Here is a 23,966-nt window from a genome sequence, read left to right on the forward strand (position 1 = left end):
TGCAGGTCTCAGCTGGCTGTCCCGGGCTGCAGGGACCACCAGCGCAGCTGGGACCGGTGCGATCGCCCGGAGCTCGCCACGATGTGCAGAGGAGCTGCGGTTCCTTCCCGTGTGGCCGCTCTCTGACAGGAAAAATGGTTTGCGACTCCATTAAGGCCAGTGTAATTAGGCATAATGAAACCACTGCTGCCCTTTGTGTGTAAACACGGTCTGACCGAGTACCGGGCAGCACCCAGTGCTCCTGGCTTGCTCAGCTCCGGGGAACATGTGGAGCAGCCGGACGCTCCCGGGGCGAGATGGGGGCTCGGGCGGCCCCAAGGCCAAAGCGGGACAGACCCCACTGCAGATTATCCTTGGCGGCTGTTTTAACTTTGAATCAGACCTTTAAGAGGGAAAAAGAGAAAAATCACGTCAGCTTTTTCTTCTTTTTCTTCTCTTTTTGATCTCTTGTTCCCCCTCCCGCAGCCCCCAGTGCTGCCGCGGCTCATGAGCCGATACCATCTAATCGCCGGGTGCCACACACATCGCGCCGGCTGCAAATAAACCTGTGTGAGCTGCCGGGGGCTGCCAGCCGGGTCCCCGCTGTCCCCAAGGGCGCTGGGGGACGCCACCCTGCACCCGAGGGTCCTGGCGAGGGGTGAATTTGGGGAGGGGGGCACAGGGTGTGTTGGGTGTCGGTGAGGTGCCATGGGGCAGATCCGGCATCCCAATTTTCCCCATTTGGCTCCATCAGTGTCCCACATCGCTGGAGCCTCCTGGAGCTGCTGGCGGAGGGTGAGGAGGAGGATGAAGGCTCCTGTGGATCTGCTCACCAAACCCCGCTTGGGGGAGCACGGTGCCCCCGAGCCGCGGGGTTAAACGCGACCGCCAGCCCAGGCAGAACCAGAAAGACTTTTTAATATAAAACCAGTAGCCAGCGGGTGAATTAAGGATGTTAATTGAATTTCATTAGGCAGAGGAGCCGGGCCGGTGGGAGGCAGGGAGGAAATGCATTTGATGTGTGTTTTAAAAGCCGCAGTTTCAGAATGCGGTGGGTTTTTTTTTTTTTCTTTTTTTAATTTAAAGCGGGTTGTAAAAAGATCCCGTCTTTGAGGAGCTAATGACTCTCATGAATTATTTTTGTTGATTTATACACCCACTCGGCTTTTAAATAATATTAATAAAGTGAAAGAGAATCCGTTCCCAGGCAGGAGCGGGAGCGACGCTGCGCGGGGGCGCCGGGGCCGTGGGGTGGGCACGGGGGGAACAGCCACCCCCTGACCCACGTGTCCCCCCGCTCAGGCTCTGTCAGTGAAGCCACGCTGCATTTTGGGCCAAAAAAGGTGATTTCGGAGGCCACCGCCACATTCACAGCGGCTCGCCGGGGCCGGACAGTGCTGGGAGGAATCAGTATTCAGCATCGGTGCCATAATGGGCACTTTTCATGCCAGTTTAGTTTTATTATTATGCCAAGGAGCTTGTTTAATTCTCTGCTGTCTTTCCTCTGCGCCGTTGATTTACACTGTTAGTGTTTTAATTATACAATTCAGCACTCCTTAAAACATGAAAAACTGTTCAAGTTTTGGAGCAATTAAAAGGCAGCAGAGTAGATCAGCCCATCGGAGATGAGATAAGTAAATCAAACAATTAAAACAAATCTCATTTGGGAGAATCGTCCCACCCAAAAAGCCGCCCCTCGGTGGGAGCCCTGCAGCGCAGTAACTGGGTGATACTGGGAGCAACTGGCGGGGCTGCCACCCGTGGGAGTGCTGGGGACAGGGTGACAGGGACAGGACGGGCACACAGGAGCCGTGGTGGGGACACAGGCAGCGCAGGGCACACGGTGTCACATCCCCGGAGCCGGTGTGGAGTGGGTGACACCCCCAAAAGCAGCTCCAGGGCGAGACTTTGGGGCAGAGACGGAAACTGTGGTGGAGGGGGCACGCAGCCCCCTCTCCTCACTGTCCCGGGTCACCCCACTGTCCCCATCCGAGCACCAAAGCCCCCAAACCAGCGCCCCTAAATGCCGGTTCTGCCCCACATCGGGCTTGGCAGGACGGGGACGGGGCGCAGGGACAAGGGCAGCACGGGGTCCCTCGCCCCCGCGGATTCTCGCGGGTTTGGGGGCGGTTTGGTGGTTTTGCGCGTGGCTCAAGCTCTCTCTTGCGGCAAAGCTGCTCCACTGCAGCCCGGCAGAGCCACCGAGCCCCGGCGTGTCCCGCTGCGGGGACCCCGGCGCAGGGCTAAACCCGCCGAGAGATGTTGCGGCTCGGGAGGCTGCAAACAGCCCGCCCAGGCAGCCACGCTGCTCCTCGGCGGCGGTGCAGGGAGGAACCGGAACCGGGGATGCCCGGTGTCCCCTGCGCACCCCCTCGTTCCTCCTGCAGCGAACGCTGAGCCCGCAACAACTCATCGCAACATCCGCACCCGCCACAGCGGCCCCGCCCATTTTTGTCCCTCCGCCCGCGCCGTAGCACCGCCCAGAGGAGCGGGGTTAAGGCCCGGATGCGGAAGTGCGTGGTTACTTCTGCTCCGTAGGCAGAGGCGGCAGCTGTGAGTAGGGAAGGAGGAGGGGGGTCTTGCGGGATCTGCCGCCATCCGCGGCCGCGCGGGGCCGGGCGGTCCCGGGATGGGCTGGGGGAGCGGAGGGGACGCGGGGCGACCCGATGACGGGCGGGGAGTGGCGGATGCGCGCGGGGAGGCGGATGTTGGGCGGCCGTTGTTGGGCGGTGGGACTGCGCTGACGCCATCTTGGGTTGTTTCTGTCGTAGGTTAGAGCGGTCTGAGCGCGGCCCGGAACCATGGTGAGGAGGAGAGGGGGTTTGGGGAGGGCCGGCGTTCTCCCTCGCCTCGTTCCGTGGGCCCGGTGCCTCTGCTGTGCCCCGGCGGGGTGGGGGTGTCCTCCCCCGGGGACAGGGGGTTGCTGGCTTGGCTGGCCCCGGGCGGGGGAGGGTGTTTCCTGGGGTGACAGTGCCGACCCCCACGTTGGGACGCGGTGCTGCTGCTGCAGAGGGGCTCTCCGCGACCTGCTGCCCCCCCTGTGTCGGGGCAGCTCCCCCGGGGGGTTTGGCTTCGGGAGCCTGGGGTGCTCACTGACCAGCCCACACCGTGGGGTGCGAGCTCTCCACACTGAGTTTGTGTTTTACCTTTCAGCCTCGCAAAATTGAGGAGATTAAAGACTTTCTATTGACAGCCAGGAGGAAGGACGCAAAGTGTAAGAGTCGGGGCTGCTGGGGCCACGTGTGCCTCGGCTTGGGGATGCTGAGGGGGCTGTTACTGGGGGCTCACGTCCAGGGTAGGGGTGGTGCTCAGCCACGCTTCTGCTGCTCCCCCTGGGTGTTTTTGCCAAACCTCAGCTGCAGCTCATTGGAAACTCTTTGCAAACATCACCCTGTCTCTGACTTGTTGTAGTCTTCAAAAAGCTACAAGGTGTCAGGTGCTGGGGAGTTCTGTCGGAATGACGAGCAGATTACACTCAAAATTGAGTTTTCTTTTGTTGCGAATACAAAGACCATTATAATTGAAACACTAGAAACGCTGTGTCTCGGTATTTAAAAACGCATGAAGAGTTTTCCCTCTCGTCTTGCTTATTTGGATCTGGCTGTCAGAGGGAAGAGGCGCTTTAGTTCTCACAATGTTTTGTTAACTCACCGGTGTGGGCGAGGCGGGTAGTTCCACATCAAAACGCTGCTGTTGCTGCTGACAGCCCTTTACAAACCGTTTTCTGTGCCTTCAGCTTTAGTCTGGGCTTTGCAGCAGCTGTTGTAATGCTGAGCTGCTGGGGCTCCGCGCTGGGTGGAGAACTGACCACGGCTCCATGGGTGGAATGGCCCTGGGAGCCCAAAGGAGAGGGGGGAGCGCCAGCAGCAGGCTGCACAAACCACGTTCTGAGCTCCGGGGCAGCTCTTGGGCTGCAGAAGATGTTGTGGGTAAATAACAAGCCCGGGGTGAAGTGTCAACGCTCCATTGAAAATTTGTGGTGCAGTGAATTTTTCACGTTCCTTGTCGTAAACTGCTGGTGCGAAACAAAAAGGCCTCAAAACAAAGCTGTTGGCTTTGAGAAAACCATGCAGTGTCTGTGCGAGACGATGGGCTCGTCCCGACCGGGGCAGTAACTGATAGTGGGGGAAAAAAATGCTGAATTAGGATTTTCTGTGCTGTGGGTGGGCCGGGCTGGGCTGTGCTCGTCCTGGCTCAGGTGGGAGCAGGGGCGTTGGGGTGGGGTATAGGGAGGATTCTCCCATAGGTTTGTTAAAGGTTTTGGGGAGCTGGAGGGTTGCTGCTGACCCGTTTCTTAACCCTGCAGCGGTCAAGATCAAGAAGAACAAGGACAATGTGAAGTTCAAGGTGCGCTGCAGCCGGTACCTGTACACCCTGGTGATCACGGACAAGGAGAAGGCTGAGAAGCTGAAGCAGTCGCTGCCTCCAGGTACTGCAGGAGTCTGGGGGGGAGGCAGAACCCCCTCCCCACGGGGGACCCCACTGGAGCCTCCCAGTGACCCATCCTGGGTCACTGACACGTTCAGGCCACTCGGCTTTGCTGTCCCCAAGGCTGCAGTCAGTTCCTCACCCCAGTAACCGCTGCTGTTGTCCCTCTGGGTCCCCAGTGGTGGCATTTGCAGGGAGTGGGGGGCTCTGAACCCCCTTTCTGTGGCTGGATGCCCCTGGCGGGAGAGCTGCTTGTCTGTGGGGGGAGATGTGAATCCCTGTCTGGGTGCGTGGAGCCGTTCCAACCGTTTTCTCTCTCTCTGCAGGTCTGGCCGTGAAGGAGCTGAAATGAGCTGTTCGTGTTGGTTTTTCCTTGTTTCTTACAATAAATCAGATTCTGAACTGTTCCCTGTCACCTCTGTCCTTCCCCGGCAGCACCAGCTGGAACCGTTGGTGTCCTCACCGCTGGGGGGTGGCTCGGGATGGGGTCGGCCCAGCACGGCGGGGCAGTCAGGAGCCAGTTTTGGTCTGTGCCACAGCGAAGCTGCCGCTGTCCCCATTCTTGGGGCCCAGGCAGGGGTGCAGGTCCGCAGTGGTGGGTGTGAGGGGACAAGGTCTGCGCTGGGGTGGGCAGAGGGGCTGGGATTCCAGTGGGGACTGGATGAGGGGTGGGGGAGAGAAACCCCTGTGGTCCTTGCCACTGGAAAACATCATGGCCATCCTGGCCCTGTGGTGAAGAGGTGGCACTGCCCGCGTGACTGGGGGCACCCACGGACATGGGACATGCTCACCCCACATCGGGTGTGGGGACTGTGCTGTGTCCAACCCGTGCCCACCTCGGGGTGTGGAGCTGCCGCGGGGCTGTGGTGCAGCTGTGGGGGCCCTGCTGTGCCACCGCAGCGGGACAGTGACGGAACGGGCCGTAGGTTGCACCAGGACACTATAGGGGGGAGGTGACAGGGTTGGTGCCACTATAGCAGGGAGGGCAAGGATCCCAGTGCCCCCATAGCCTGCAGGATGGGGCTCAGTGCGCCTATAGCAAGCAGGTGAATAGGTGCAGTGCCCCTATAGCCGGCGGGATGGGGCCGGTGTTCCCGGTCCGGGCCGCGCTGGGTTTCGGTGCCACCGTTCCCGTGCCGGGGGCGTGGCCTGGTGGGCGTGGCCGGGGGCGGGGCGTGCCGGGTGCAGCCCCGCGGCGTGGCGCGCGCTCCCCCGCCATCGGCGGCCCCGGCCCCGGTGCGGCCCCGCCGGCCCCGCCGCTGCCCCCGGCCACCCCGCCCGGCCATGCCGCCCGCCCGCGCCGGGTACGCGGTGCCCTGGTGGGCGGCCTGGCTGCACGGGCTCCCGCACCGCGGCCTGCGCCTGCAGCCCGTCCCCGCCGCCTTCCGCCCGCGGGACCCCGACTACCAGCAGGTACCGGCCGCGGCCCCCCGGTCCCCTCCCCGCGCCCCCCTCCCTGCGCTGGGGTCCGGCTTGCCGCCGGGGCTGCTCCTGCCTTCCCCCGGCGGCGCCCGGCGCCAGCTCCGCTCTCCCGGCCGCACAAAGCGCCGTTCTTCCCCGGGCACCAGCGCGGGCTGGGGCCCCCCCGCCGGGACAACCGGCACCGGCACCCCCGCCCTCCCGCACCCCGGGGGCAGCGCCGGCTGTGCCGGACCCACCCCCCGCCGCGGGGTGCACATGGGGTCACCCCTCACCTTGGTGCTGCTGCACCGTGCACCCCACTCCTGCTGCGTCCCAGAGCACGGGGCACCGGGACCCCTAAATGAAGGGGGGCAGTGCCGGTGCCCCAGCACCCCTGGGAGAGGCTGCTGCACCCCGGCCCCCACGACGTGCGGCGCGGTGGCCCTGCGTGGGGACAGGGACAGGGCCGCTTCCTCTTTCCCCGTGTGACCGTCCCGTGGGGGGCTGGACGTGGCCGCATCCTGCCCCGCGCCGGGCGCTCCGCGGCGCTTGACGGCACCGGCGCTGACTATCCCCGCTCTCCTCGCCAGTCGCTGCTTTTCCTGGGCTTGGTGTCCGCCGTCTGCCTCGGCCTCAACCTCCTCTTCCTCACCGTCTACCTGATCTGCCTGTGCTGCTGCAGGAGGGACCAGGAGCCCGAGACCAAGCGGCCGCACTCCTGCTGTGTCACCTGGATGGCCGTCACCGCTGGGCTCATCTGCTGGTGAGGGTGGGGGCTTGGTGCTGTCCCCCCGTCACCGAGGAGGCTCTAGGATCCATCCATGAGTCGCTTTAATTAGATCTGTGCTATTAAATGTGGTCCACCCCTTTCTCCTTCCGCCCAGCCACCGGTGCCGGGGCAGCTCTGTCCCCGTCCCTGCCGCGGCTGTGCCGCTTTCCCGGCTAATCCGGGCGGGAGCGGGGCCGGGTTGCTAATCCCAGCCTGGAGCAGATGGTGAGCAGCAGCGTGACCCAGCTGGTGGGTCCCGTGTGTGCCCAGCCTTAATTGTGACCAGAGCAATTAGGCGAGGGGACACTGCTTTGCCCAGCAGCGCTCTGGTGGCTTTCCAAACCCGTCTGGGTTTTTGGCAGCCCGTGGCTGGGAGGACCCCCGGGCAGGCCTGGCCGGGGGGGACGGGATGGGCCCTTTTTCTTCCTGGCCACAGCCCGCTCGCCAGACAAAGGGGCTGGTTTTGCCTGGGCGGAGCGAGATGGCCGCCTGTGAGGAGCAGGGACATGGCACTGAGGAGCTTTGCCCGGCCCCTGCGCCCTCAGTCTCTCGGGGTTTAGCAGGAGGGACCTTCAAACCTGCCGTGTCCAGCACATCGAGCAGCTCCGGGCTCGGGTGTCCCCAGGTCCCCATCACAGTTCTGTCACTGTCCCATCTGCTTTGGCTCTACCCTGCCAGGGGTCCCCCAGAACCAGGGTGCTCTGGGGAGCGCCCCCTGTCCAGCCCATGTCCCCGCACGCCGGGGTGAGTGTTTCCCTCCCTCTAACCGGGGTCCCCTCTCTGCCCCAGCATGGCCGTCGGCGTCGGCTTCTACGGGAACAGCGAGGCCAACGACGGGGTGTACCAGCTGCTCTACGCCCTGGACCACGCCAACCACACCCTGACCAGCATCGACTCCCTGGTAAGGTCTTGGGCCAGGGTCCCCCCATCCGCCCCCCTCTGTGTCCCCTAGAGCCATATCTTTCTTTTCATCCTGGGTTTGGTTAAAGCATCAGGGGGAGGGACCCAGGCGTCCTGCGCTGCCAGCTGAGCCCTGCCCGGGGTGGCTGGGACACGCTGAGCGCGGGAGGGTGACGTCACCCCGCAGAATGGGGCCTTTGTGGCCGGGAAGGGCCAGGGGGCCACGGCGGGGCTGTCCCAGGGATGGATCCAGCTCGAGCACAAGGGGTTGATGGGCAGGAGCACCCCATGGATGGCGCAAATGGCTCTGCTGGGTGTGCGGCTGACAGCAGGGAAGCCCCCAGCACCGTCTCGGCAGGACTGACTGTCCCCGTGTCCGCAGGTGGCAGGGACCGTGCTGCAGATGCAGGTGGGCTTGGAGCAGCACCTGGCGCGGCTGAACGAGGTCCTGGCCACGCGGGGGGATTACCTGCAGACCCTCAAGTTCATGCAGCAGCTCTCCGGCAGCATCGTCCTGCAGCTCTCGGGGCTGCCCGTCTGGCAGGGAACCAGTGCCAACCTCACCGCGCTGGCCGGCCAGGTTGCCTACATCGAGTATTACCGGTGAGCGGGGCCACGGCACGGCGCTGGCTGCCAGAGCAGCGCCCGGCAGGGCCGGGGAGGTGGGCCTGTGCCTGATGGAGCCTTCACCTGTGCACAGGTGGTTGGCTTATCTCCTCTTCTTCATCCTCGTCCTGGCCGTCTGCCTCCTGGCCTGCCTGGGGCTGGCCAAGCGCTCTCGCTGCCTCCTCACCACGTGAGTACCGCACGGCGAGGCTCCGCGGTGCTGGGGCTCGGTGCTGCTGGGGCTCGGTGCTGCTGGGGCTCGGGGGTGCTGGGGCTCCGCGGTTCTGGGGCTCTGCAGTGCTGGGGCTCGGTGCTGCTGGGGCTCGGGGGTGCTGGGGCTCCGCGGTTCTGGGGCTCTGCAGTGCTGGGGCTCGGTGCTGCTGGGGCTCCGCGGTGCTGGGGCTCAGCGGTGCCGGACACAGAGCTGGCCCCCGCAGCTGCCCACCCCTCTCCCGGCAGGATGCTGTGCTCTGCGCTGCTGACCCTCGTCCTCGGCTGGACCTCCATGGCTGTGGACACGGCGGCAGCAGTGGTGAGTGGGGATGGGACGGGAGGGGTGGTACCAGCCGTGCTGGGGCAGAGCCGGGGCCTGGGGACACCCGTCCTGTCCCTCCAGCCCTGACCATGTCCCTCTCATCTCCGCAGGGCACCAGCGACTTCTGCGTGGCCCCGGATGAGTTCATCATGAACCAGACGGAGAGCGACATCAGTGCGGGTGAGAGACAGCTCAGGGCAGGGCCCCAGTGCTCCCCAAAACCTGCCTGGAGATGTGGGGTGTCCGGAGCTCTCTGCTGCTCTCTGCCCCCCGGACACCCGCACCCACACCTCCCATTGTTTTGCAGCGGTGGTTCACTATTACCTGTACTGTGAGCAGAGCCTCAGCAACCCCTTCCAGCAGGTATGGGGGGGCTGGCACCCGGGCAGAGGGTTGTCCCCGGGGCCTGGGCACCTCTGTGATCGCTCCCCCCCCACAGGCTCTCACCGTCTTCCAGCGCTCGCTCACCACCATGCAGATCCAGATCCAGGGGCTGATCCAGTTTGCGCTACCCCTCTTCCCCACAGCTGAGGTATGGGGTGGGGGGAGCTGGCGCTCTGCATCCCCCCTCTGCTCCCCATCCTGCCCTGACCCCCCATCTCCTGCAGAATGACCTTCTGGGGGTGCAGCAGCTCCTCAACTCCTCAGAGACCAGCCTGCACCAGCTGACGGCCATGCTGGACTGCCGGGGGCTGCACAAGGTGAGGGGGTTGGGACGGGGGGTGCAGCTCCTGGGGTGACCCCCCCACCGCCGCCAGCCCTGCCCCGTCCCCTCTTGCACCACAGGACTACGTGGACGCGCTGATCGGCATCTGCTACGACGGGGTGGAGGGTTTGCTCTACCTGGTCCTCTTCTCCCTGCTGGTGGCCGCCTCCTTCTCCACCATCATCTGCGCCGCCCCGCGGGCATGGAGGCTCTTCGCTGGCCGGTGGGTCTGCTCGCGTCCCCCTGCCTGTGTCCCCCTGCCCGCATCCCCTGCCCGCAGTTCCCGCCCTCTCCGGCGGGCACGGGGCTGTGTGTGTGGCACCAGCCGGGCACAGGGGGGTGAGCACCGGTGCCTTGTCCCCGCAGGGACCGTGACTACGATGACATGGACGAGGAGGACCCGTTCAACCCGCAGGCGCGGCGCATGGCGGCTCACGCCCCGGCACGGGGGCATCTCCGCAGCTTCTGCAGCTACAGCAGCAGCCTGGGCAGCCAGAGCAGCCTGCACCCCCCCGCGCAGACCGTCTCCAACGCCCCCGTCTCCGAGTACATGTGAGACCCACCCAGCCACGCAGGCACCGCCCATTAGATCCCCCCACCTCGTGGATGGAGCGTCTCCCCACACTTGGGGGGCACGGGGTGCCAGGGGTCTGGCTGTGCCCCCGGCTCTGACAGGCTCTGCCCCACAGGAACCAAGCGGTGCTGTTCGGAGGGAACCCGCGCTACGAGAACGTCCCCCTGATCGGCAGAGGCTCTCCCCCCCCCACGGTACGCTGGGCAACCGAGGCCAAGTCCTTCTTGTGACACCCCACGGGCTGGGGGTCAGTGGGGCGGGCGGAGCCCCAGTTTTGGCTGGAAAGCCTCTCGCCGGGTCTGCCAGGGTGGGGACGGGTGAGCTGGGTCCCCCCGGCCCTTGCAGGGGACGTGTCCCATCTGCGAGCGAGTCCCTCCTGCCCGGGTTGCTCACAGCCCCGTTCCCAGCCCGCGGGGACAGGGGGACACCAGCCACGCGCTCGGGACACCGAGACGACCTTCCCTGCAGCTGCTTTCCTCTGCTTTATTTCTTATTTATTCTGACTTTCGAAGGACACATCTCCCAGTCACCCGAGCACGTTTCCATTTCCCCGCTGTGTCTTCAAACCCTCCCTGTCCGTTAATGCCTGCTTTATTTTTTCATTTCTTTTTTCATTTCTTTTTTCATTTCTTTTTTTATTATTACTTTTTGCATCCATTATTTTGGAGCTAAGTTGTCCATCACGAGTAAGTTCAGCCGCTTCCCCTCCCCTCGCCCCGGGGCAGCAGCTACGTCCCCTCCTTGTCCCCTCCTCGGTCCCTGTCCCCTTTCCCCTGGGGCTGGTTTGATTTTGGGGAGAGTTTGGAAGGTTTTGGGGGGACGAGGCTGCGGTTTGTCCCCAGCTCAGGCACGGGAGGGGTTTGATTTGCAGCTCCTGTGTGTCAGGATGGCTGGAAATGCTCCCCATCTCCATCTCCATCCCCTTCTCAGTGCAGGTTTTCCCCTTCTTTTCTGACATCATTTAGTCCATTTTGATGCCCCCATCAAAGCAGTAATGCAGTGGTGGCACTGCGGTGGGGCCGGGGACATGGCTGCGGTGGTGGGGACGCTGCGGTGGCCCCTTTAGGGCTGGATTTGCCGACAGGTGAAAGCGCGGGGCCGCGCCAGCGCGGCAGCTGCAAATCCGCTTGCACAGACCCGGCAGCTGGCGAGGAGCTTCCCCGGGGGGGGATTAATTCGAGCGCTCTCCCCGCCCTGAATGGTCCGATTTAACCAGGATTCGGCTCCCCGAGGAAGGACTTTCACGGTCCAAAATAACAAACTCAAAATAATCTCCCTTAATGCCCGGCCGGGGCGTCCCTGCCGCCCTCCTGCGAAATGCTGGAGAAATGTAATTCTTGTCTGCCAGCCCTTGGAGAGGCTGTGACGGGGTCTGTCCCCTTCCCCGTGGCAGGTTAATTGGGATGCATATAAATTCATATAAATCGGTGCTGAGCAGTGTGGGGTTGGGTCGGACGGGGCTGGCGGTGGTTTTGGGTTTGCTGACCCCGTCCCGTCTCCCCGCAGTACTCCCCGAGCATGCGAGCGACCTACTTGTCCGTGACCGATGAGCACGTCAGGCGCCCCGGCGCCGAGTTCCCCGCCTGACGCCTGCGCCCCGAGCGGCTCGTGGGAGGAGAAAACGCCACCGGCGCCGGTTCTGCACCGGGAAACCGAAGCCACCAGGAAAAGCCGCAGTGGGCAGCGGTGGCCGGAGGACGAGCCCCAGCGGGGACCCCCGTGTGCTCCGCGCACCCTCCTCTTCCTCAGCAGCTTCTGCTCCGTTCAAGTCTTCCTGCCCCAGGGCTGACGGTGACTCTGGGGCCGAACGCCACCGGCAGAGCCATCGCCGCGCTCCCAGTGCACCAGGCAGGCTGGGGATGCTTCACGCCGTCTCCCTCCCCGTCTGCCCCTGCTCGGGGGGTTTTACGCCACAGATGGAGCCGTCTCCAGCTCCCTGTGTCCAGCGCCTGGGACCGGGGCAGCCCCCTGCCCCACGGGGGGGCGGGCAGCGGCTCCCCTGCTCCTGTAGCAAAGCAGCACCGACCACTAGTGACCCCAGCTTTGCCACCTCCCGACGGTGACACCGGCTGCTCCCTCTGCCATGATCCTGCTCGGCACGGGCAGAGCCGGCTCCCCGTGTCCCTGTGGCTCCCCGTGTCCCTGTGGCTCCCCGTGTCCCCTTGGCTCCCCATGTCCCCCTTGGCTCCCAGGACCCCCCCGTGCCCTCCCCTGCCACCACCCTGGGCTCAGAGGCTGTAGAGTTAGGGATGTTTTGGCTTTGCTGGTTTTCCTTTGCTTTGCGTGCGGGTTCCCGAGCTCTGGGCAGGGCAGCGGGGCGGTTCCGCTGCCCCATCCCAGTGTGGTTTTACCGCGGTGCGTGTCGGTAGCAGGATTTTTGGCCGGTTTTTAGACTGTTTTTGGCGATTCGGCTCCCCGGGCGGGCTGGCAGTGTGGGCTGGGGCAGGTCCCCCCCGCTGCAGGGACAGCCCTGGGGTCACCCCGAGTCCCCCGCGAGAGGGTTGGGGACCCTCAGGTGTCCCCGGGGAGGGGAGGACACGGTCCTGCCACCATTGTTGGGTTCTCCAGCCCTTTGTCCCCGCTCCGGGTGGCAGATCTGTCCCCTGGGGCGAGCCAGGGGTCTTACATGCTCCCAGGGATTCACTGTGTCTTTTACAAATTAACCTGTACCTAATTACCCCAGTCCCCTCGTGCCATCTGTCCGTGTGACTACAACTCCTTGCTGTTGGAAACATCCAGGGCATTTTAATTCCTTTTATCTTTCTCTTGACCTTTTAACGTTTCCATGTAACGGTACCTAGAAGAGCTGTTTTTAAGCGCATGTGAACAAACCCCACGGGGAGCCTGGTTTGTATTGTGCCCTCTGGGGAAAAATAAACACTTGTACTAAACTTTGCTCCTCCTTGGCGGCTCTCTCCGGGCTGCCCCCGTCCGCCGGCCCTGCTCGGGGTGCCGTGCCCGCCCGGCTGTGCCGGGACTCCTCTGGGAAGCCGCTGCCGCCCGGTGCTAATTGCACCGCCCTCATTAGCGGGGTTTGACCCTCCCAACGCGGCGCGGCGGCCACGTGACACAGCCGCCTTGCCCTTCTTCATATGGCGGCGCCTCCCATGTGATCGGCCCCGGCGTTGCCAGGCAACGGCAGACGCGGGCCTGCCGGTTGCTCCCAGTAAGGCTGCGCTGGGGGAGACCAGGCCCCACCCGAACGCCTGGGTCCTCGGTAGCAGCGTGGGGGTGTCCCCAGCCGTGCTGGGACCTTTGGATCCCTTCAGGGGACCCCTCGGGGCTGGGGGTGACAGGGGCACCCACTGCCCCCTCCCAGGGCCGCCATGGAGATCACCTACACGTACACGCGGAAGCGCAGCGAGTTCGGGCGGCACTGCAACTTCACCGACTGGCCGGCCAGGGTGACCGTGGACATCCCGCCCGACCCCAGCATGGCCGACAACTTCATCCCACAGGACCCGGTGGACGTCGCCATCCAGCACAGCTACGACATGTCGGAGCACGAGGTGAGGGCTGCCCGGCGGCCATCGCGGAGTCACAGGGTCGTTTTGGGTGGAAAAGACCCTCAAGACCAAGCCCAACCATAATCCAGCCCTGCAGCCTGTTCCAATGCCCCACAGCCCTTTCCATGAGGAAATTGTTCCTAATTTTCAACCTCCCCTGGTGCAACCTGAGGCCGTTTCCTCTGCTCCTGGTGCTTGTTCCTGGGGAGCAGAGCCCGACCCCCCTGGCTCCAAGCTCCTTTCAGGCAGTTCAGAGATCAGAAGGTCTCCCCTCAGCTCCTGTTCTCCAGCTGAACCCGCCGGGTCCCAAAACTGACCTCAGGGTTGGAGGATTGGCCCCACCAGTGCCCAGCCCAAAAACCTGCCCTGTTTTTGGTACCATCACGGGCACCCAGGCCGTTGCTCGGCGGGGCAGTGCCGCGGTTGGGACGGACAAACGACATCGACCAAGTCCTTCCAGGAGGAAAGGAGCAGATCCCATTTATTGCCACAAGTGCATTTTTATACAGTTTTACCAATTTGTGTGTCTCTTCGCTATCGCTTACAAGTTACAGCAGTAACATCTCATTGGCTAATTTTTCTGTCATCAATGTTATTCTTTCACTCCCTTCTCTCTCACGGGTACACCTGAACATCTCCGGATACTCCTTTACTCCCATCTTTCTCACGGGTAGCCCTTAGTATCTTCAAGGCTAATTTCTGTTACCATGCCCTCCATTGGGGAATCCATGTACCCATCACAGTCCCCACAGGGCAGTACCGTGCAAAGGGCAAAAAAGGGGTGTTTGGTGCCTTTCCAGCCCAAAGCCTTGCCCTGTTCTCCCCGCGCCACCCCCAGGTGAACACCGAGTGGCTGCAGACGGAATCCCGCGGCGTCAACCACACCGAGGGCGGCTGGCCCAGGGACATCAACCCGCAGGAGCCGGAGCAGACCGCCCGCTTCAGGAAGAAACTGGAGAAAGAGGAAAACTACATCAACACCATCACGTACCTGGGCAGCGTGAGGCCCTGCGCGTCCCCCTCCCCCGTCCCCTAGCCCACCGCTGCCGGTCCCCCGACACGGCCTCTCCTGTGCTGTCCCGCAGCTGATGGAGCACTGCGTCAGGCAGAACAACACCGTCAACATCTACGAGGAGTACTTTGGCGAGGAGGAGACGGCAGAGGTGGAAGACGAGCCCCCCTCCGCAAAAATCATCAACGTCATCAGGTAGCTCAGCCCTCACTGGGCTCCCCAGATCCGCAGCGGGCTGCTGAGTGTTAAACTGTCCTTGGAGACAGAGGAGGCGGGAAATCCCGAGGCTTTCGGCTGGTGCTGGGTCATTTGACGGATGGAGGGAGCTGCTGCAGCCCCCCTGCTCCATAACTCTGTTCCTCTGCCCTGCCCGGGGGCTTTGGAGACGGGTCCCGCAGCCCAAGGACAGACTCAGCTCCGAGCATCTTCTCGCGATGCTTTAGATAGGGTTGGTTTGTTGGGGTTTTTTTTGGTGCCTCAAAGATAATTTTCAAACGTCAGGGGCTGTTAGGTCATTTCCAGAAGTCAGATCCAGTAACATTATTGGATTCTTAGAAATTAATAACTGGAAAGACTTTATTAAATCATCAACTCTTCTCCCCGCACCCGCTCCCAAGAGAATCGTTTCCTGCACTCAGTGCTCAAGGGCTGCAGCTTCTTTTAATTGCGATTCCCACAGTTTCCGTTGGGAGACAGCCATCCCAGGGTGTGAAAAAACTGTTAGCCAACTAACTTCTTTCTTTGCTATCCTGTTATCAAAAAGGGACCCAAACGTCCCCAAGCGGACGGCCACACGTATCTCCTGGCAGCCTGGCACGTCCAGGAAACTGGCAGTGGCTTATTGCAGCCTGGAGTTCCAGCCGAACGTGGAAGACGTGAGCCTTGACTCGTACATCTGGGATCTCGGTAAGGGAAACCTCACCCGCTGGTGATGCTGCTGCCGCGGAAGCACTTTGTGTCTTCAAAGAGCGTAATGAAGCCTCACGGTGCTCGGGGAGGGGGGAACAGGGGGTCAGTTCCTGCTTTGCCCACAGATCAATGCAGAAAAGGGGAGAAATGGGACCTAAAAGCTGGGCAACAGGTGGAAAATAACCACTAAAATCCCACTACATGACTCATGAGCCTGTGGGCACAAGAGGCAGCGGAGCCACACTCCTCTCACGTGGTTCTGCTCGCTCTGTGGTTCACTGTGCTTGATTAAGAAAGAGGCACAAGCCCAGCTGAGAAGTGCCCCGTTCTGTCAAAGAACCTGTTGTATTTTAGAGTGAAAAACACAAATAAGAGGGTTTGGGGTTCCAGGGGTCCGTCCCCAGACTGGAAGGCAAGGACAGCCCAGGTCTCCTCAGCTGGTGACACACCAGCTCATCCAGCGCGGCTGGGCCGGCACTGGGAGGCTGGTTTGGAGGCCATTGTCCCGTGTTCTTTACTCATCCCTTCCCGGCAGTGAAACCCAACAAGCCGGAGCTCACTCTCAAGCCATCATCGCCTCTCGTGAGCCTGGAATACAACCCCAAAGACTCGTACGTCCTGCTGGGAGGATGCTACAACGGGCAGATGGGTGAGGAGGACGGATGGGGCGTGAGGCCGCACTGACGAGGCTTCGTTTTAATTCGGCAAGACCCTGGTTCCAGCGCAGGTTCACTCACAGAGGACGTAACGTCATTAATGCTGTGGCTGGGAATATCCCGAGCGCGGCTGAAGCTCCGGGGCTCGGCGAGGGGGGCACAGGCGGGTGGTCCCTGGAGTGGGTACCAGGGAGGGCAGGACACGGCACCGGGGAGCCCTTCACACGTGTCCTGTGCCCCTTCCTCGCCCACGGCCGTGTCTTTGCGTGGCAAAAGCCCACGGGAGGTGCCATTGCTTCACAAACTGAATTGTTCTGCCGCTGTTGTTTCAAGTGCTTGGAAAAGGGCCCCTCCCTGCCAGCTTCATTTATGGCTCTGTTATTGACTTGGCCGCGCAAGCCCTTTGGTTTAATTGCCCTCATTTTGATGTTTTCCTGGCTGTTTGCAGCAGCAATCAGCCCTGACAGGGCACGCGTTGCGGGGCTGGTTCTGCACGCTCCGCGGGGGAGGAAGAGGAGGGACGGCCCGGTCCTTCGTCCTTCGCAGGGCCCAGCCGAGCACGCTCACCCCGTCACATCCAATTGTCTAATTAGCCGTGAGCAGCGGGAGCCACTCGGTGCCGCCGCAGCCCGGCTGCCCGGGCTCTCCTGGTGGCTCTGCTGTGTGTGGTGGCAGCGACAGGCCAGGACGGCTGCTGGTGGCACCGGGGACCTGCCTTTGTCACCCAGCGCTCGCCGGAGGGGGCGCAGCCGGGGCCAGGGCACCAGGCGGGTCTTTTAGCAGTGTCGAGTGTCAGAGATGCCGTTTGGAGCTGACAGGGCTGCTCGGAGCAGTCTGGTCCTGCTGCAGCCCCTTGTGCAGAGCAGGGGGAGCCAGGGGGGTTCGTTGCCTCTGGGGATTGCGGCACATCTGCCGCAGAGAGGCGATGGCCAAAGAAACACCGCAGCTGTTTAATGTTTCTTGGCGTTTGCAGAGGGTGCAAATTGCGTTACCACTCGGCGTGGGCATCCCTGTGGGGGATCACGGCAGCGGGACCCCAGCCCGCGGGTGCTCACGTGGCTCTTCTGGGGCTGGGAGGTGTGGGGGAGCAGCCGGTGGGGTTTGCTGCCCATTCTGGGTCGGGGACTGGGGCAGCAGCTCCTTGCGAAGCGTCTGGCAAGCGAAGGAGCCGGGCGAGGGAGCGGGTGTGCATGTTGATGGCTTCTTTTCCTTCCCAGCTTACTGGGACACCAGGAAAGGGAAGCTGCCCGTGGAGGTGTCCACCGTGGAGGTCAGCCACCGGGACCCCGTGTACGGAGCCCTCTGGCTGCAGTCCAAAACGGGCACCGACTGCTTCTCGGCCTCCACCGACGGGCAGGTAATGGGCAGGGAAGGTACCTGGAGCTCACACGGGAGCCGTGCTGACATCCCAAAAGAGCTTCCCCTGCCCACACTGGCCCCACGGCCACGGCAGCTGCCCGGCTCCAGCCCCTCGCGCTGCCTGTCCCCCAGGTCCTGTGGTGGGACATCCGCAAGCTCTCCGAGCCCACCGAGACGCTGATCCTGGACATCACCCGCAAAGGGCTCCTGGAGAACGCACTGGGGGCCGTCTCGCTGGAGTTTGAGCCCACCCTGGTGAGTCTCCCCAGCCTGTCCTGCCCTCAGGACCGTCCTGCCCGCACACAACCAGCTGTCCCTGTCACCGCAGGGTCCCCAGCCCGCTGACAGCTGTTCTCTCCCGCCCCCACCCTCAGCCCACCAAGTTCATGGTGGGCACAGAGCAGGGCATCATCGTCGCCGGCAACCGCAAGGCCAAGTCACCCCTTGAAAAAATTGCTGGCACCTACAGCGGCCACTTGGGACCCATCTACGCACTGACCAGGAACCCCTTGTACCCCAAAATCTTCCTGACGGTTGGCGACTGGACAGCTCGGATCTGGTCAGAGGAGGCCAAGGAATCATCAATTATGTGGACCAAGTAGGTGTCTGGGACTGGATCTGCCCCGCTGGGGCCGGCTCTGCCCTGCTGGGGCTGGGCAGGGGTGTTGGGATGCGGTGCCCATTGCGCTGCCTCGGCTCTGCGGCAGGTACCACCTCTCCCACCTGACGGACGGGTGCTGGAGCACGGTGCGGCCGGCCGTCTTCTTCACCGCCAGGTCTGACGGGACCCTGGATGTCTGGGATTTCCTCTTCAAGCAGAAGGACCCCTCCCTCAGCTTGAAGGTCGGGTCCCCAGCGGCTCCGTGTCCCTTGCCCTGGGGCAGGCAGAGCTGGGGCTGGGGTCCCCTCCTGCCTGCACGGAGCTGGGGACATCAAACAAGTACTGTCCCCTCAGCCCTGAGCTGTGCCCGGATCCTGGTGTGCCCCAAACTTGCATACAGGCTCCTGTTATTGGATTGCTGATATCCAGACTGGGTATCAGGAACAATTTCTTCCCCAAAGGGCTGTGGGGCATTGGAACAGGCTGCCCAGGGCAGTGCTGGAGTCACCATCCCTGGAGGGCTGGACAGACGGACATGAGGTTCTCAGGACATGGGGCAGGGACAGGGCTGGGGGAATGCTTGAACTCAATGATCTTGAGGGTCTTTTCCACACAAAATGATTGGATGATTCTATCGGCAAGCGTGTGCATTCACCTCTGCCAGCTCGTCCCGCCTGACTTTCCCCCGTGGGGCATCACGTCAGGGCTCAGTGCCACCCCCGGCCCGTCCTCCCTCCCCAGGTCTGCAACGAGCCGCTCGCCAGCCTGCGCCTGCAGGACACAGGCCGCGTGGTCGCCTGCGGCTCCAAGGTGGGCACCGTCACCCTGCTGGAGGTCAGCTCCGGGCTCTGCACCCTCCAGAGGAACGAGAAGAACATGGTCAACGCTGTACGTGCGCTCAGAGCCGCGAGCCGCCGTGCCAGGTCACGGCAAAGCCCTCGGCGCTGCCGGCACGTCGCTGGCTACGCGCACAGCGGCTCTGCCGGCGCATCCTGCGCTGTCCCTGTGCGGACCATGCTGTCCCACGGGGTCCCCCGCTCACCCTGCGCCCCTCAACCCCCACCCTGCCCTAGATGTTCGAGCGGGAGACCAAGCGGGAGAAGATCCTGGAGGCCCGGCACCGGGAAATGCGGCTGAAGGAGCGCGGCAAGCTGGAGGGCCAGGAGGCGGTGCCGGAGAAGACGGCAGTGGAGGATCCCCAGGAGGTGCTGGAACGTGTGCGCAAGGAGTTCTTCGATCAGATCGAGGCGGAGATGCGGAGGAAGACACGGGCAGAGACCCAGGACCTGCACGGCAAGGTACCGGGGATGGCGCGGTGACCGCGGTGGGGACTCCCTGTGGTTCATGGGGCAGGGGATGTGGGTAGCCTGTGCCTTTCAGGATAAAGAGCTCTTGGGAGAGGAGGTGGGTGCGCATGGGATCCAGCTACCCGAGGAGGAGGGGGCGGAGGAGAAGGAGGAAGAGAAGGAGGAAGAAAAGAAGGAGGAAAAGAAGGAGGAAGAGAAGGAGGAAGAAAAGAAGGAGGAAGAGAAGAAGGAAGAAAAGAAGGAGGAAGAGAAGAAGGAAGAAAAGAAGGAGGAAGAGAAGGAGGAAAAGAAGGAGGAAGAAAAGAAGGAGGAAGAGAAGAAGGAGGAAGAGAAGAAGGAGGAAGAGAAGAAGGAGGAAGAGAAGAAGGAGGAAGAGAAGAAGGAGGAAGAGAAGAAGGAGGAAGAGGAGAAGGAGGAAGAGGAGAAGGAGAAGTTGAAGGAGGACACGGATGCTGCCAAGGTCAGTGATCTCCACCTTTCCGGTGCTTCCCCCCGCTTGCTCGGGCTGCTGATCTGTGTCTGGTGTGGGGACGCAGCTGCTGTCCCCGAGTCAGACAGAGCTCGTGGGGACGAGCAGAGGGTCCCACGCAGCTTCCTGACCGCCCACCTGCTCCCTCCGCAGGAGCCGTAGCCGAGACGGGAGCAGTGATCACACAGGTGGGTCACACCTGCACATTGGGCACAGGTGCTCCCTGGCCCTTTGCCCTCTTGATTTAGTTTTTGTTCTGAGTGAATAAACAGGAGTTTTCCGCGTTGTGTCTCCCCCGTCAATTATTAATGAGCTGCCGGTTGCACTCCCCCCAGTCAGAGCGGTGCCACTGCTGTGCGCAGCCCCATGGCCCCTGCCCGTCCCTGGGGATGGGGAACCCCCAGAGACCCCCGCGCACCCGACACTCGTTTTCTGCTTTTATTCGGCAAGGGGTGGGTGCCGGGGCAGGGCTGGGGCAGCTGGTGGCCGTGGGCATGGTGAGTGCCCCCCAGAGCCCACTCCCCAGCCTGGGCACACACGCAGCTCGCTGCCGCACCGGGGGTGCTGCTGGGGACCCCAGTGCCACGGGGGTGTCACCATGGGAGGGCCGGGCTGTCCTTGTCCTCATCCCCTTGCTCCTTGGGGTTATGAGCCTGGGATGGGGCTGCACGTTTCACCTCCTGCACCACCCACAGGGGGCTGGGGCCTCCCAGCATCCCCAGGTCCCCACACACACCCAGGGACAGCGATGGGGACAGTCAGGGAGGGGCGGGCAGCAGAGGGTGCAGTCCCAGGGACCCCATCATCTACCTACGAGCAGGGGGACCAACACAAGCCCCCTGCGGGGCTGGGGCCAGTCCAACCGCAGGACCCGCCTCCGCCTCGTTACTTCTTCACCTTGATGAGGGAGTGGTAGACGGGCTTGACGATGATGTGGAGGTGCAGGGAGTTGTCGATGAGGTACTCGGAGGTTCGCTTCTGCAGGTCGGCGTGGGCGAGGAAGTCGGCCGCCTCGTCCGAGCTCTGGTGGAAGCTGTAGACGTGCTTCACCACCACGCGGCCCTGCTGCCGCACACCCACCAGCACCGTCTTCTGGAAGCTGACGCCGGCAAAGTCAGGGCTGCTTGTGGCCGGGGTGATGACGAGCCGGGGGCGACCGTCCTCGATTCGCACCGGCTGGATGGCGCCCGACACCGAGTCCGAGTAGACGGGGCGCAGGCTGACGGGCAGCCAGCGCGGCGAGAAGAGGACGTTCCAGGTCACCCGCTTCCCGGCGTCATGGCTGCTGGGACCCAGCTGCGTCTGGAAGCTGGTGCTGCGGTCATCTCGTGCCGGGTTGTTGATGACCCACTGGGAGCCCCAGCTGGACGCGAGGTAGTTGCGGGGCAGGAACATGCTGCAGTTGACATCAAAGTACTTGGCGAAGTGGAGCGGGGAGGCAGCGTGGAACTGGAACGCCTGGAACAGCAGGTCCTGCACCGCAGCGCGGTGCCGCGCCAGCACCGCCGACTGCGCCTGCAGCCGGAACAGCTGGCTGGGCGCGATCATGGGGTAGCGGATGGCGCGGAGCACCCGCTCGGCCACGGGCCCATCGGGCTGCTGGCGGCTCAGCCAGCCCTCCACGGCGGTGTAGAGCTCCAGCTCGCTGTGCAGCACCAGGTCGGAGCGCTCCAGCAGCAGCAGCAGCAGCTCCACGCTCACCGAGCCCCACTCGGCGCTGCCCAGCACGGCTGAGAGGTTCCAGGCCAGGAACTGGAGACAGGTCTCCTGCAGCACCGCGTCCCCGATGCGCACGGCGTAGTGGTACCAGGTCACCACGTGGCCCTGGCTCGACTCGCTGGCCAGATGGCTCCTCATGTAGTCGGCCACGCCGCGCTGCAGCCCCCACACCCGATACTTGCTGGCCAGCTGGTGCAGGGGGATGGCCTGGTGCAGCAGGATGGAGACGCCCCCGCAGTATAGGTACCTGGGGCAGAGCATGCGATGGTGACAACGGTGTCCCCTGATTCCCTTCCCAGGCTTCCACTCTGGTAGTGCAGTCCCCGGGGGAGCATCCTCCTCCTTTGGCTGCATCCTTCTGGGCATCTCAAACCCGTGAGGCTGACGTGGTCCCCAGGGGAGCATCCTCCCTCCTGAGCTGCATCTCTCCAGAAATCCCATCCTGTGGGGTCCCTGTGGTGCCCAGGGTAGCATCCTCCTTGGGCTGCATCCCTCTGGACATCTCCATCCTGTGTGGTCCCCATGGTTCTCAAGAGAGAGTCCCCCTCCTTGACTGTACCCCTCCCAACACACCCATCCCATGAGGTCCCCGTGGTCCCCAAGGGAATATTCCATCTCCATGCCTGCATTCCTCCCAGCATCCCCATCCCATGGGGTCCCCATGGTCCCCAGAGGAGCTGCGTCCCTCCTGGTGTCCCCATCCCATGGGGTCCCCACCTACCTGATGAACTTCTCGAAGAGCGCGGCAGTCTCGGGCGGCTCGTGCAGGGTGATGACGCTCTGGTTGCGCAGGAGGCTCTCGAAGACCTCGCTCTGGAGGCTGAGCAGCAGCTGGTGGGTGTGGAAGACCTTGGCCTCCTCGGCGGCGGCCGTGCGCACCCGCAGCACCGTGTCGCTGCTGTTACCGTTCTGCAGCAGCTCCTGCAGCCGCTGCAGCAGCGTCAGCGAGTGGTTGATGGTGGCCGCCGTGGTGTCCCCGCTAAGGTCGGCTCTCTGGGCTGGGGGGAAGATGGGACCATCCCAGTGCTGCACCCCAGGAAAGAGTTGTGGGGGGCTGGGATGCAGTAGTGTGGGGCCCAGCTGTGGGGCGATGGGGGTGAGCGGGGCAGCCCAGATCTGTGCACATCCTCCCTCCGCTCCCCCAGCACCAAAGGGCTGGCTGGTGCCAAGTGGGGGAAGGACAAGGGGACATGAGGACATTTGTGCCCTTGGGAGCCAAGAAGCTGCTTTTCCGCAGTGAGAGGGGTGAGACCACCCTGTCCCAGGCTGAGAAATGGCCCCGTGCCAGGCAGCGCTGGCTCGCAGCCCGGTCTGCATGCTCCGGGGTGACCGTCCCCCCGTGTCTGTGTCCCCATAGCACTGGGCTCCCAGTGGGGTAAGGGACTGAGCTGGGGTCCCCGTGCTCCCACGGGCATGGGGACCCTTCCTCCCTCTCCTCCTTTCCCTCGCACCCAGCACAACTCCCCCCCACCCAGATCATCCCTCCCCCAAGGTGAATTGCCCCCATCTCTCCCAAATCCCTGTCTCACCGGCCGATGAGCGGGCGGATTACCCGTCCCAGCGCCGGCTTAAGGCCAGCTGAGTGGGGTGGGGAGGGGGATCAGGAACCCCTCGCCCCACAGTGCCAGACCTTCCTGCCCACAGCACCAAGTGTCCCCGGGCAGGGGTGAGCACAGCCTGGCTGTCACCACCGGCACCTCCTGGGCACAATGGGGCACAGTGGTGGGGCGCAGCACGTCCAGGAGGCGCATCCATCCGTCCCCAGGCACCGCGACGGCTGCTGGAGAGCCATGCTGAGCATCGCCAGGTACCCACAGCCACATCCCACCCCGGCACCCAGCGAGGGCAGCGGGACCCACGGCACAGGGCCCCCCCCACGCCTCCCCTGCCCCAGCCACCCTTACCGGCTTGTGCGGTGAGGAGGAGGAGGAGGAGGAGGAAGGCAGTGGTGGCGCAGCCCCAGCGGCGGGCGGCCGCGGGCCGGGTGCCCGTCAGCCTGCTCATGGCTTCGCAAGCGCATCTGCCGGCTCGGCGGGCGCCTGGTGCCCGCCTGGCGCTTATGTAGGCCACCAGCCCTCCCAGCCCTCCCAGCCCGCGCCGCCACATCGATTGGTGGAAACTGGGACCGGCCGTTACCAAGGGAACTGCTTCCAGCCCTCGGCCATCCCCCCGACCCCGGACCCCAGCCCCGCACCCAGGGTGGCGTGACAGGGCGCCCCAGTGAGCCCCGGCACACTGTGGGGACATCTCCATGTGCCACCTGCTCACGGTGTCAGTGGTCACTGCTGTGCCGCTGCCCCACGCGTGGCTGCAGCCCTTTGTGCTGCTGGGGTCTTTGCATTCAGGGCACAGCTCGGCACAGCCGCCCTGCTCCCCCGGCTCATGGGTATTCATGGCGGCAGCAGCCCATCACCATGGCATCCGCGCTGCCGGCAGGAGCTGCCTGCCCTTTTCCCAGCCTTTGCAGCCAAGAGGCTGCCTGTGCAGGGCGAGTGCCCCGTGCTGGCCTCTGCTGGCCCCTCGCCCACCC

General features: G+C 63.5%; 4 protein-coding genes across 5 annotated transcripts; 3 read left to right on the forward strand and 1 right to left on the reverse strand.

The window, feature by feature from the left end:
* Positions 1-2,378: 2,378 nt before the first annotated feature.
* RPL38 (ribosomal protein L38) lies at positions 2,379-4,814 on the forward strand. Its single transcript, XM_013370216.3, has 5 exons — positions 2,379-2,532; positions 2,751-2,783; positions 3,133-3,193; positions 4,286-4,408; positions 4,734-4,814. The coding sequence occupies exons 2-5, from the start codon at positions 2,781-2,783 to the stop codon at positions 4,757-4,759; spliced, it is 213 nt and encodes a 70-aa protein (XP_013225670.1). The 5' UTR covers positions 2,379-2,532; positions 2,751-2,780; the 3' UTR covers positions 4,760-4,814.
* Positions 4,815-5,586: 772 nt separating this feature from the next.
* Positions 5,587-12,789, forward strand: TTYH2 (tweety family member 2). The gene is made up of 14 exons (XM_065035072.1): positions 5,587-5,820; positions 6,399-6,571; positions 7,367-7,478; positions 7,860-8,080; positions 8,178-8,273; positions 8,543-8,615; positions 8,729-8,798; positions 8,926-8,981; positions 9,058-9,150; positions 9,227-9,319; positions 9,405-9,547; positions 9,691-9,876; positions 10,014-10,092; positions 11,405-12,789. The coding sequence occupies exons 1-14, from the start codon at positions 5,692-5,694 to the stop codon at positions 11,483-11,485; spliced, it is 1,605 nt and encodes a 534-aa protein (XP_064891144.1). The 5' UTR covers positions 5,587-5,691; the 3' UTR covers positions 11,486-12,789.
* Positions 12,790-12,962: 173 nt separating this feature from the next.
* On the forward strand, positions 12,963-20,000 carry DNAI2 (dynein axonemal intermediate chain 2). Its single transcript, XM_065035069.1, has 13 exons — positions 12,963-13,407; positions 14,243-14,404; positions 14,490-14,611; positions 15,180-15,322; positions 15,861-15,974; positions 17,199-17,338; positions 17,473-17,595; positions 17,715-17,938; positions 18,048-18,183; positions 18,683-18,829; positions 19,015-19,239; positions 19,322-19,708; positions 19,871-20,000. Exons 1-13 carry the CDS (start codon positions 13,225-13,227, stop codon positions 19,877-19,879), a joined length of 2,115 nt encoding a protein of 704 aa, XP_064891141.1. The 5' UTR covers positions 12,963-13,224; the 3' UTR covers positions 19,880-20,000.
* BTBD17 (BTB domain containing 17) lies at positions 19,090-23,523 on the reverse strand. Of its 2 annotated transcripts, XM_065035071.1 has the most exons (4): positions 23,341-23,523; positions 22,158-22,434; positions 20,593-21,683; positions 19,090-19,227 (listed from the first exon to the last, which is right to left on the reverse strand). In XM_065035071.1, the coding sequence occupies exons 1-3, from the start codon at positions 23,438-23,440 to the stop codon at positions 20,603-20,605; spliced, it is 1,458 nt and encodes a 485-aa protein (XP_064891143.1). In that variant the 5' UTR covers positions 23,441-23,523; the 3' UTR covers positions 19,090-19,227; positions 20,593-20,602. The 2 variants fall into 2 exon arrangements, with proteins under 2 accessions (XP_064891143.1, XP_064891142.1); XM_065035070.1 differs by lacking the exon at positions 19,090-19,227 and having other exon boundaries at positions 20,142-21,683; positions 23,341-23,522.
* Positions 23,524-23,966: the final 443 nt, after the last annotated feature.

The sequence above is a fragment of the Columba livia genome, chromosome 18 (genome assembly GCF_036013475.1).
Source record: "Columba livia isolate bColLiv1 breed racing homer chromosome 18, bColLiv1.pat.W.v2, whole genome shotgun sequence".
NCBI lineage: Eukaryota > Metazoa > Chordata > Aves > Columbiformes > Columbidae > Columba > Columba livia.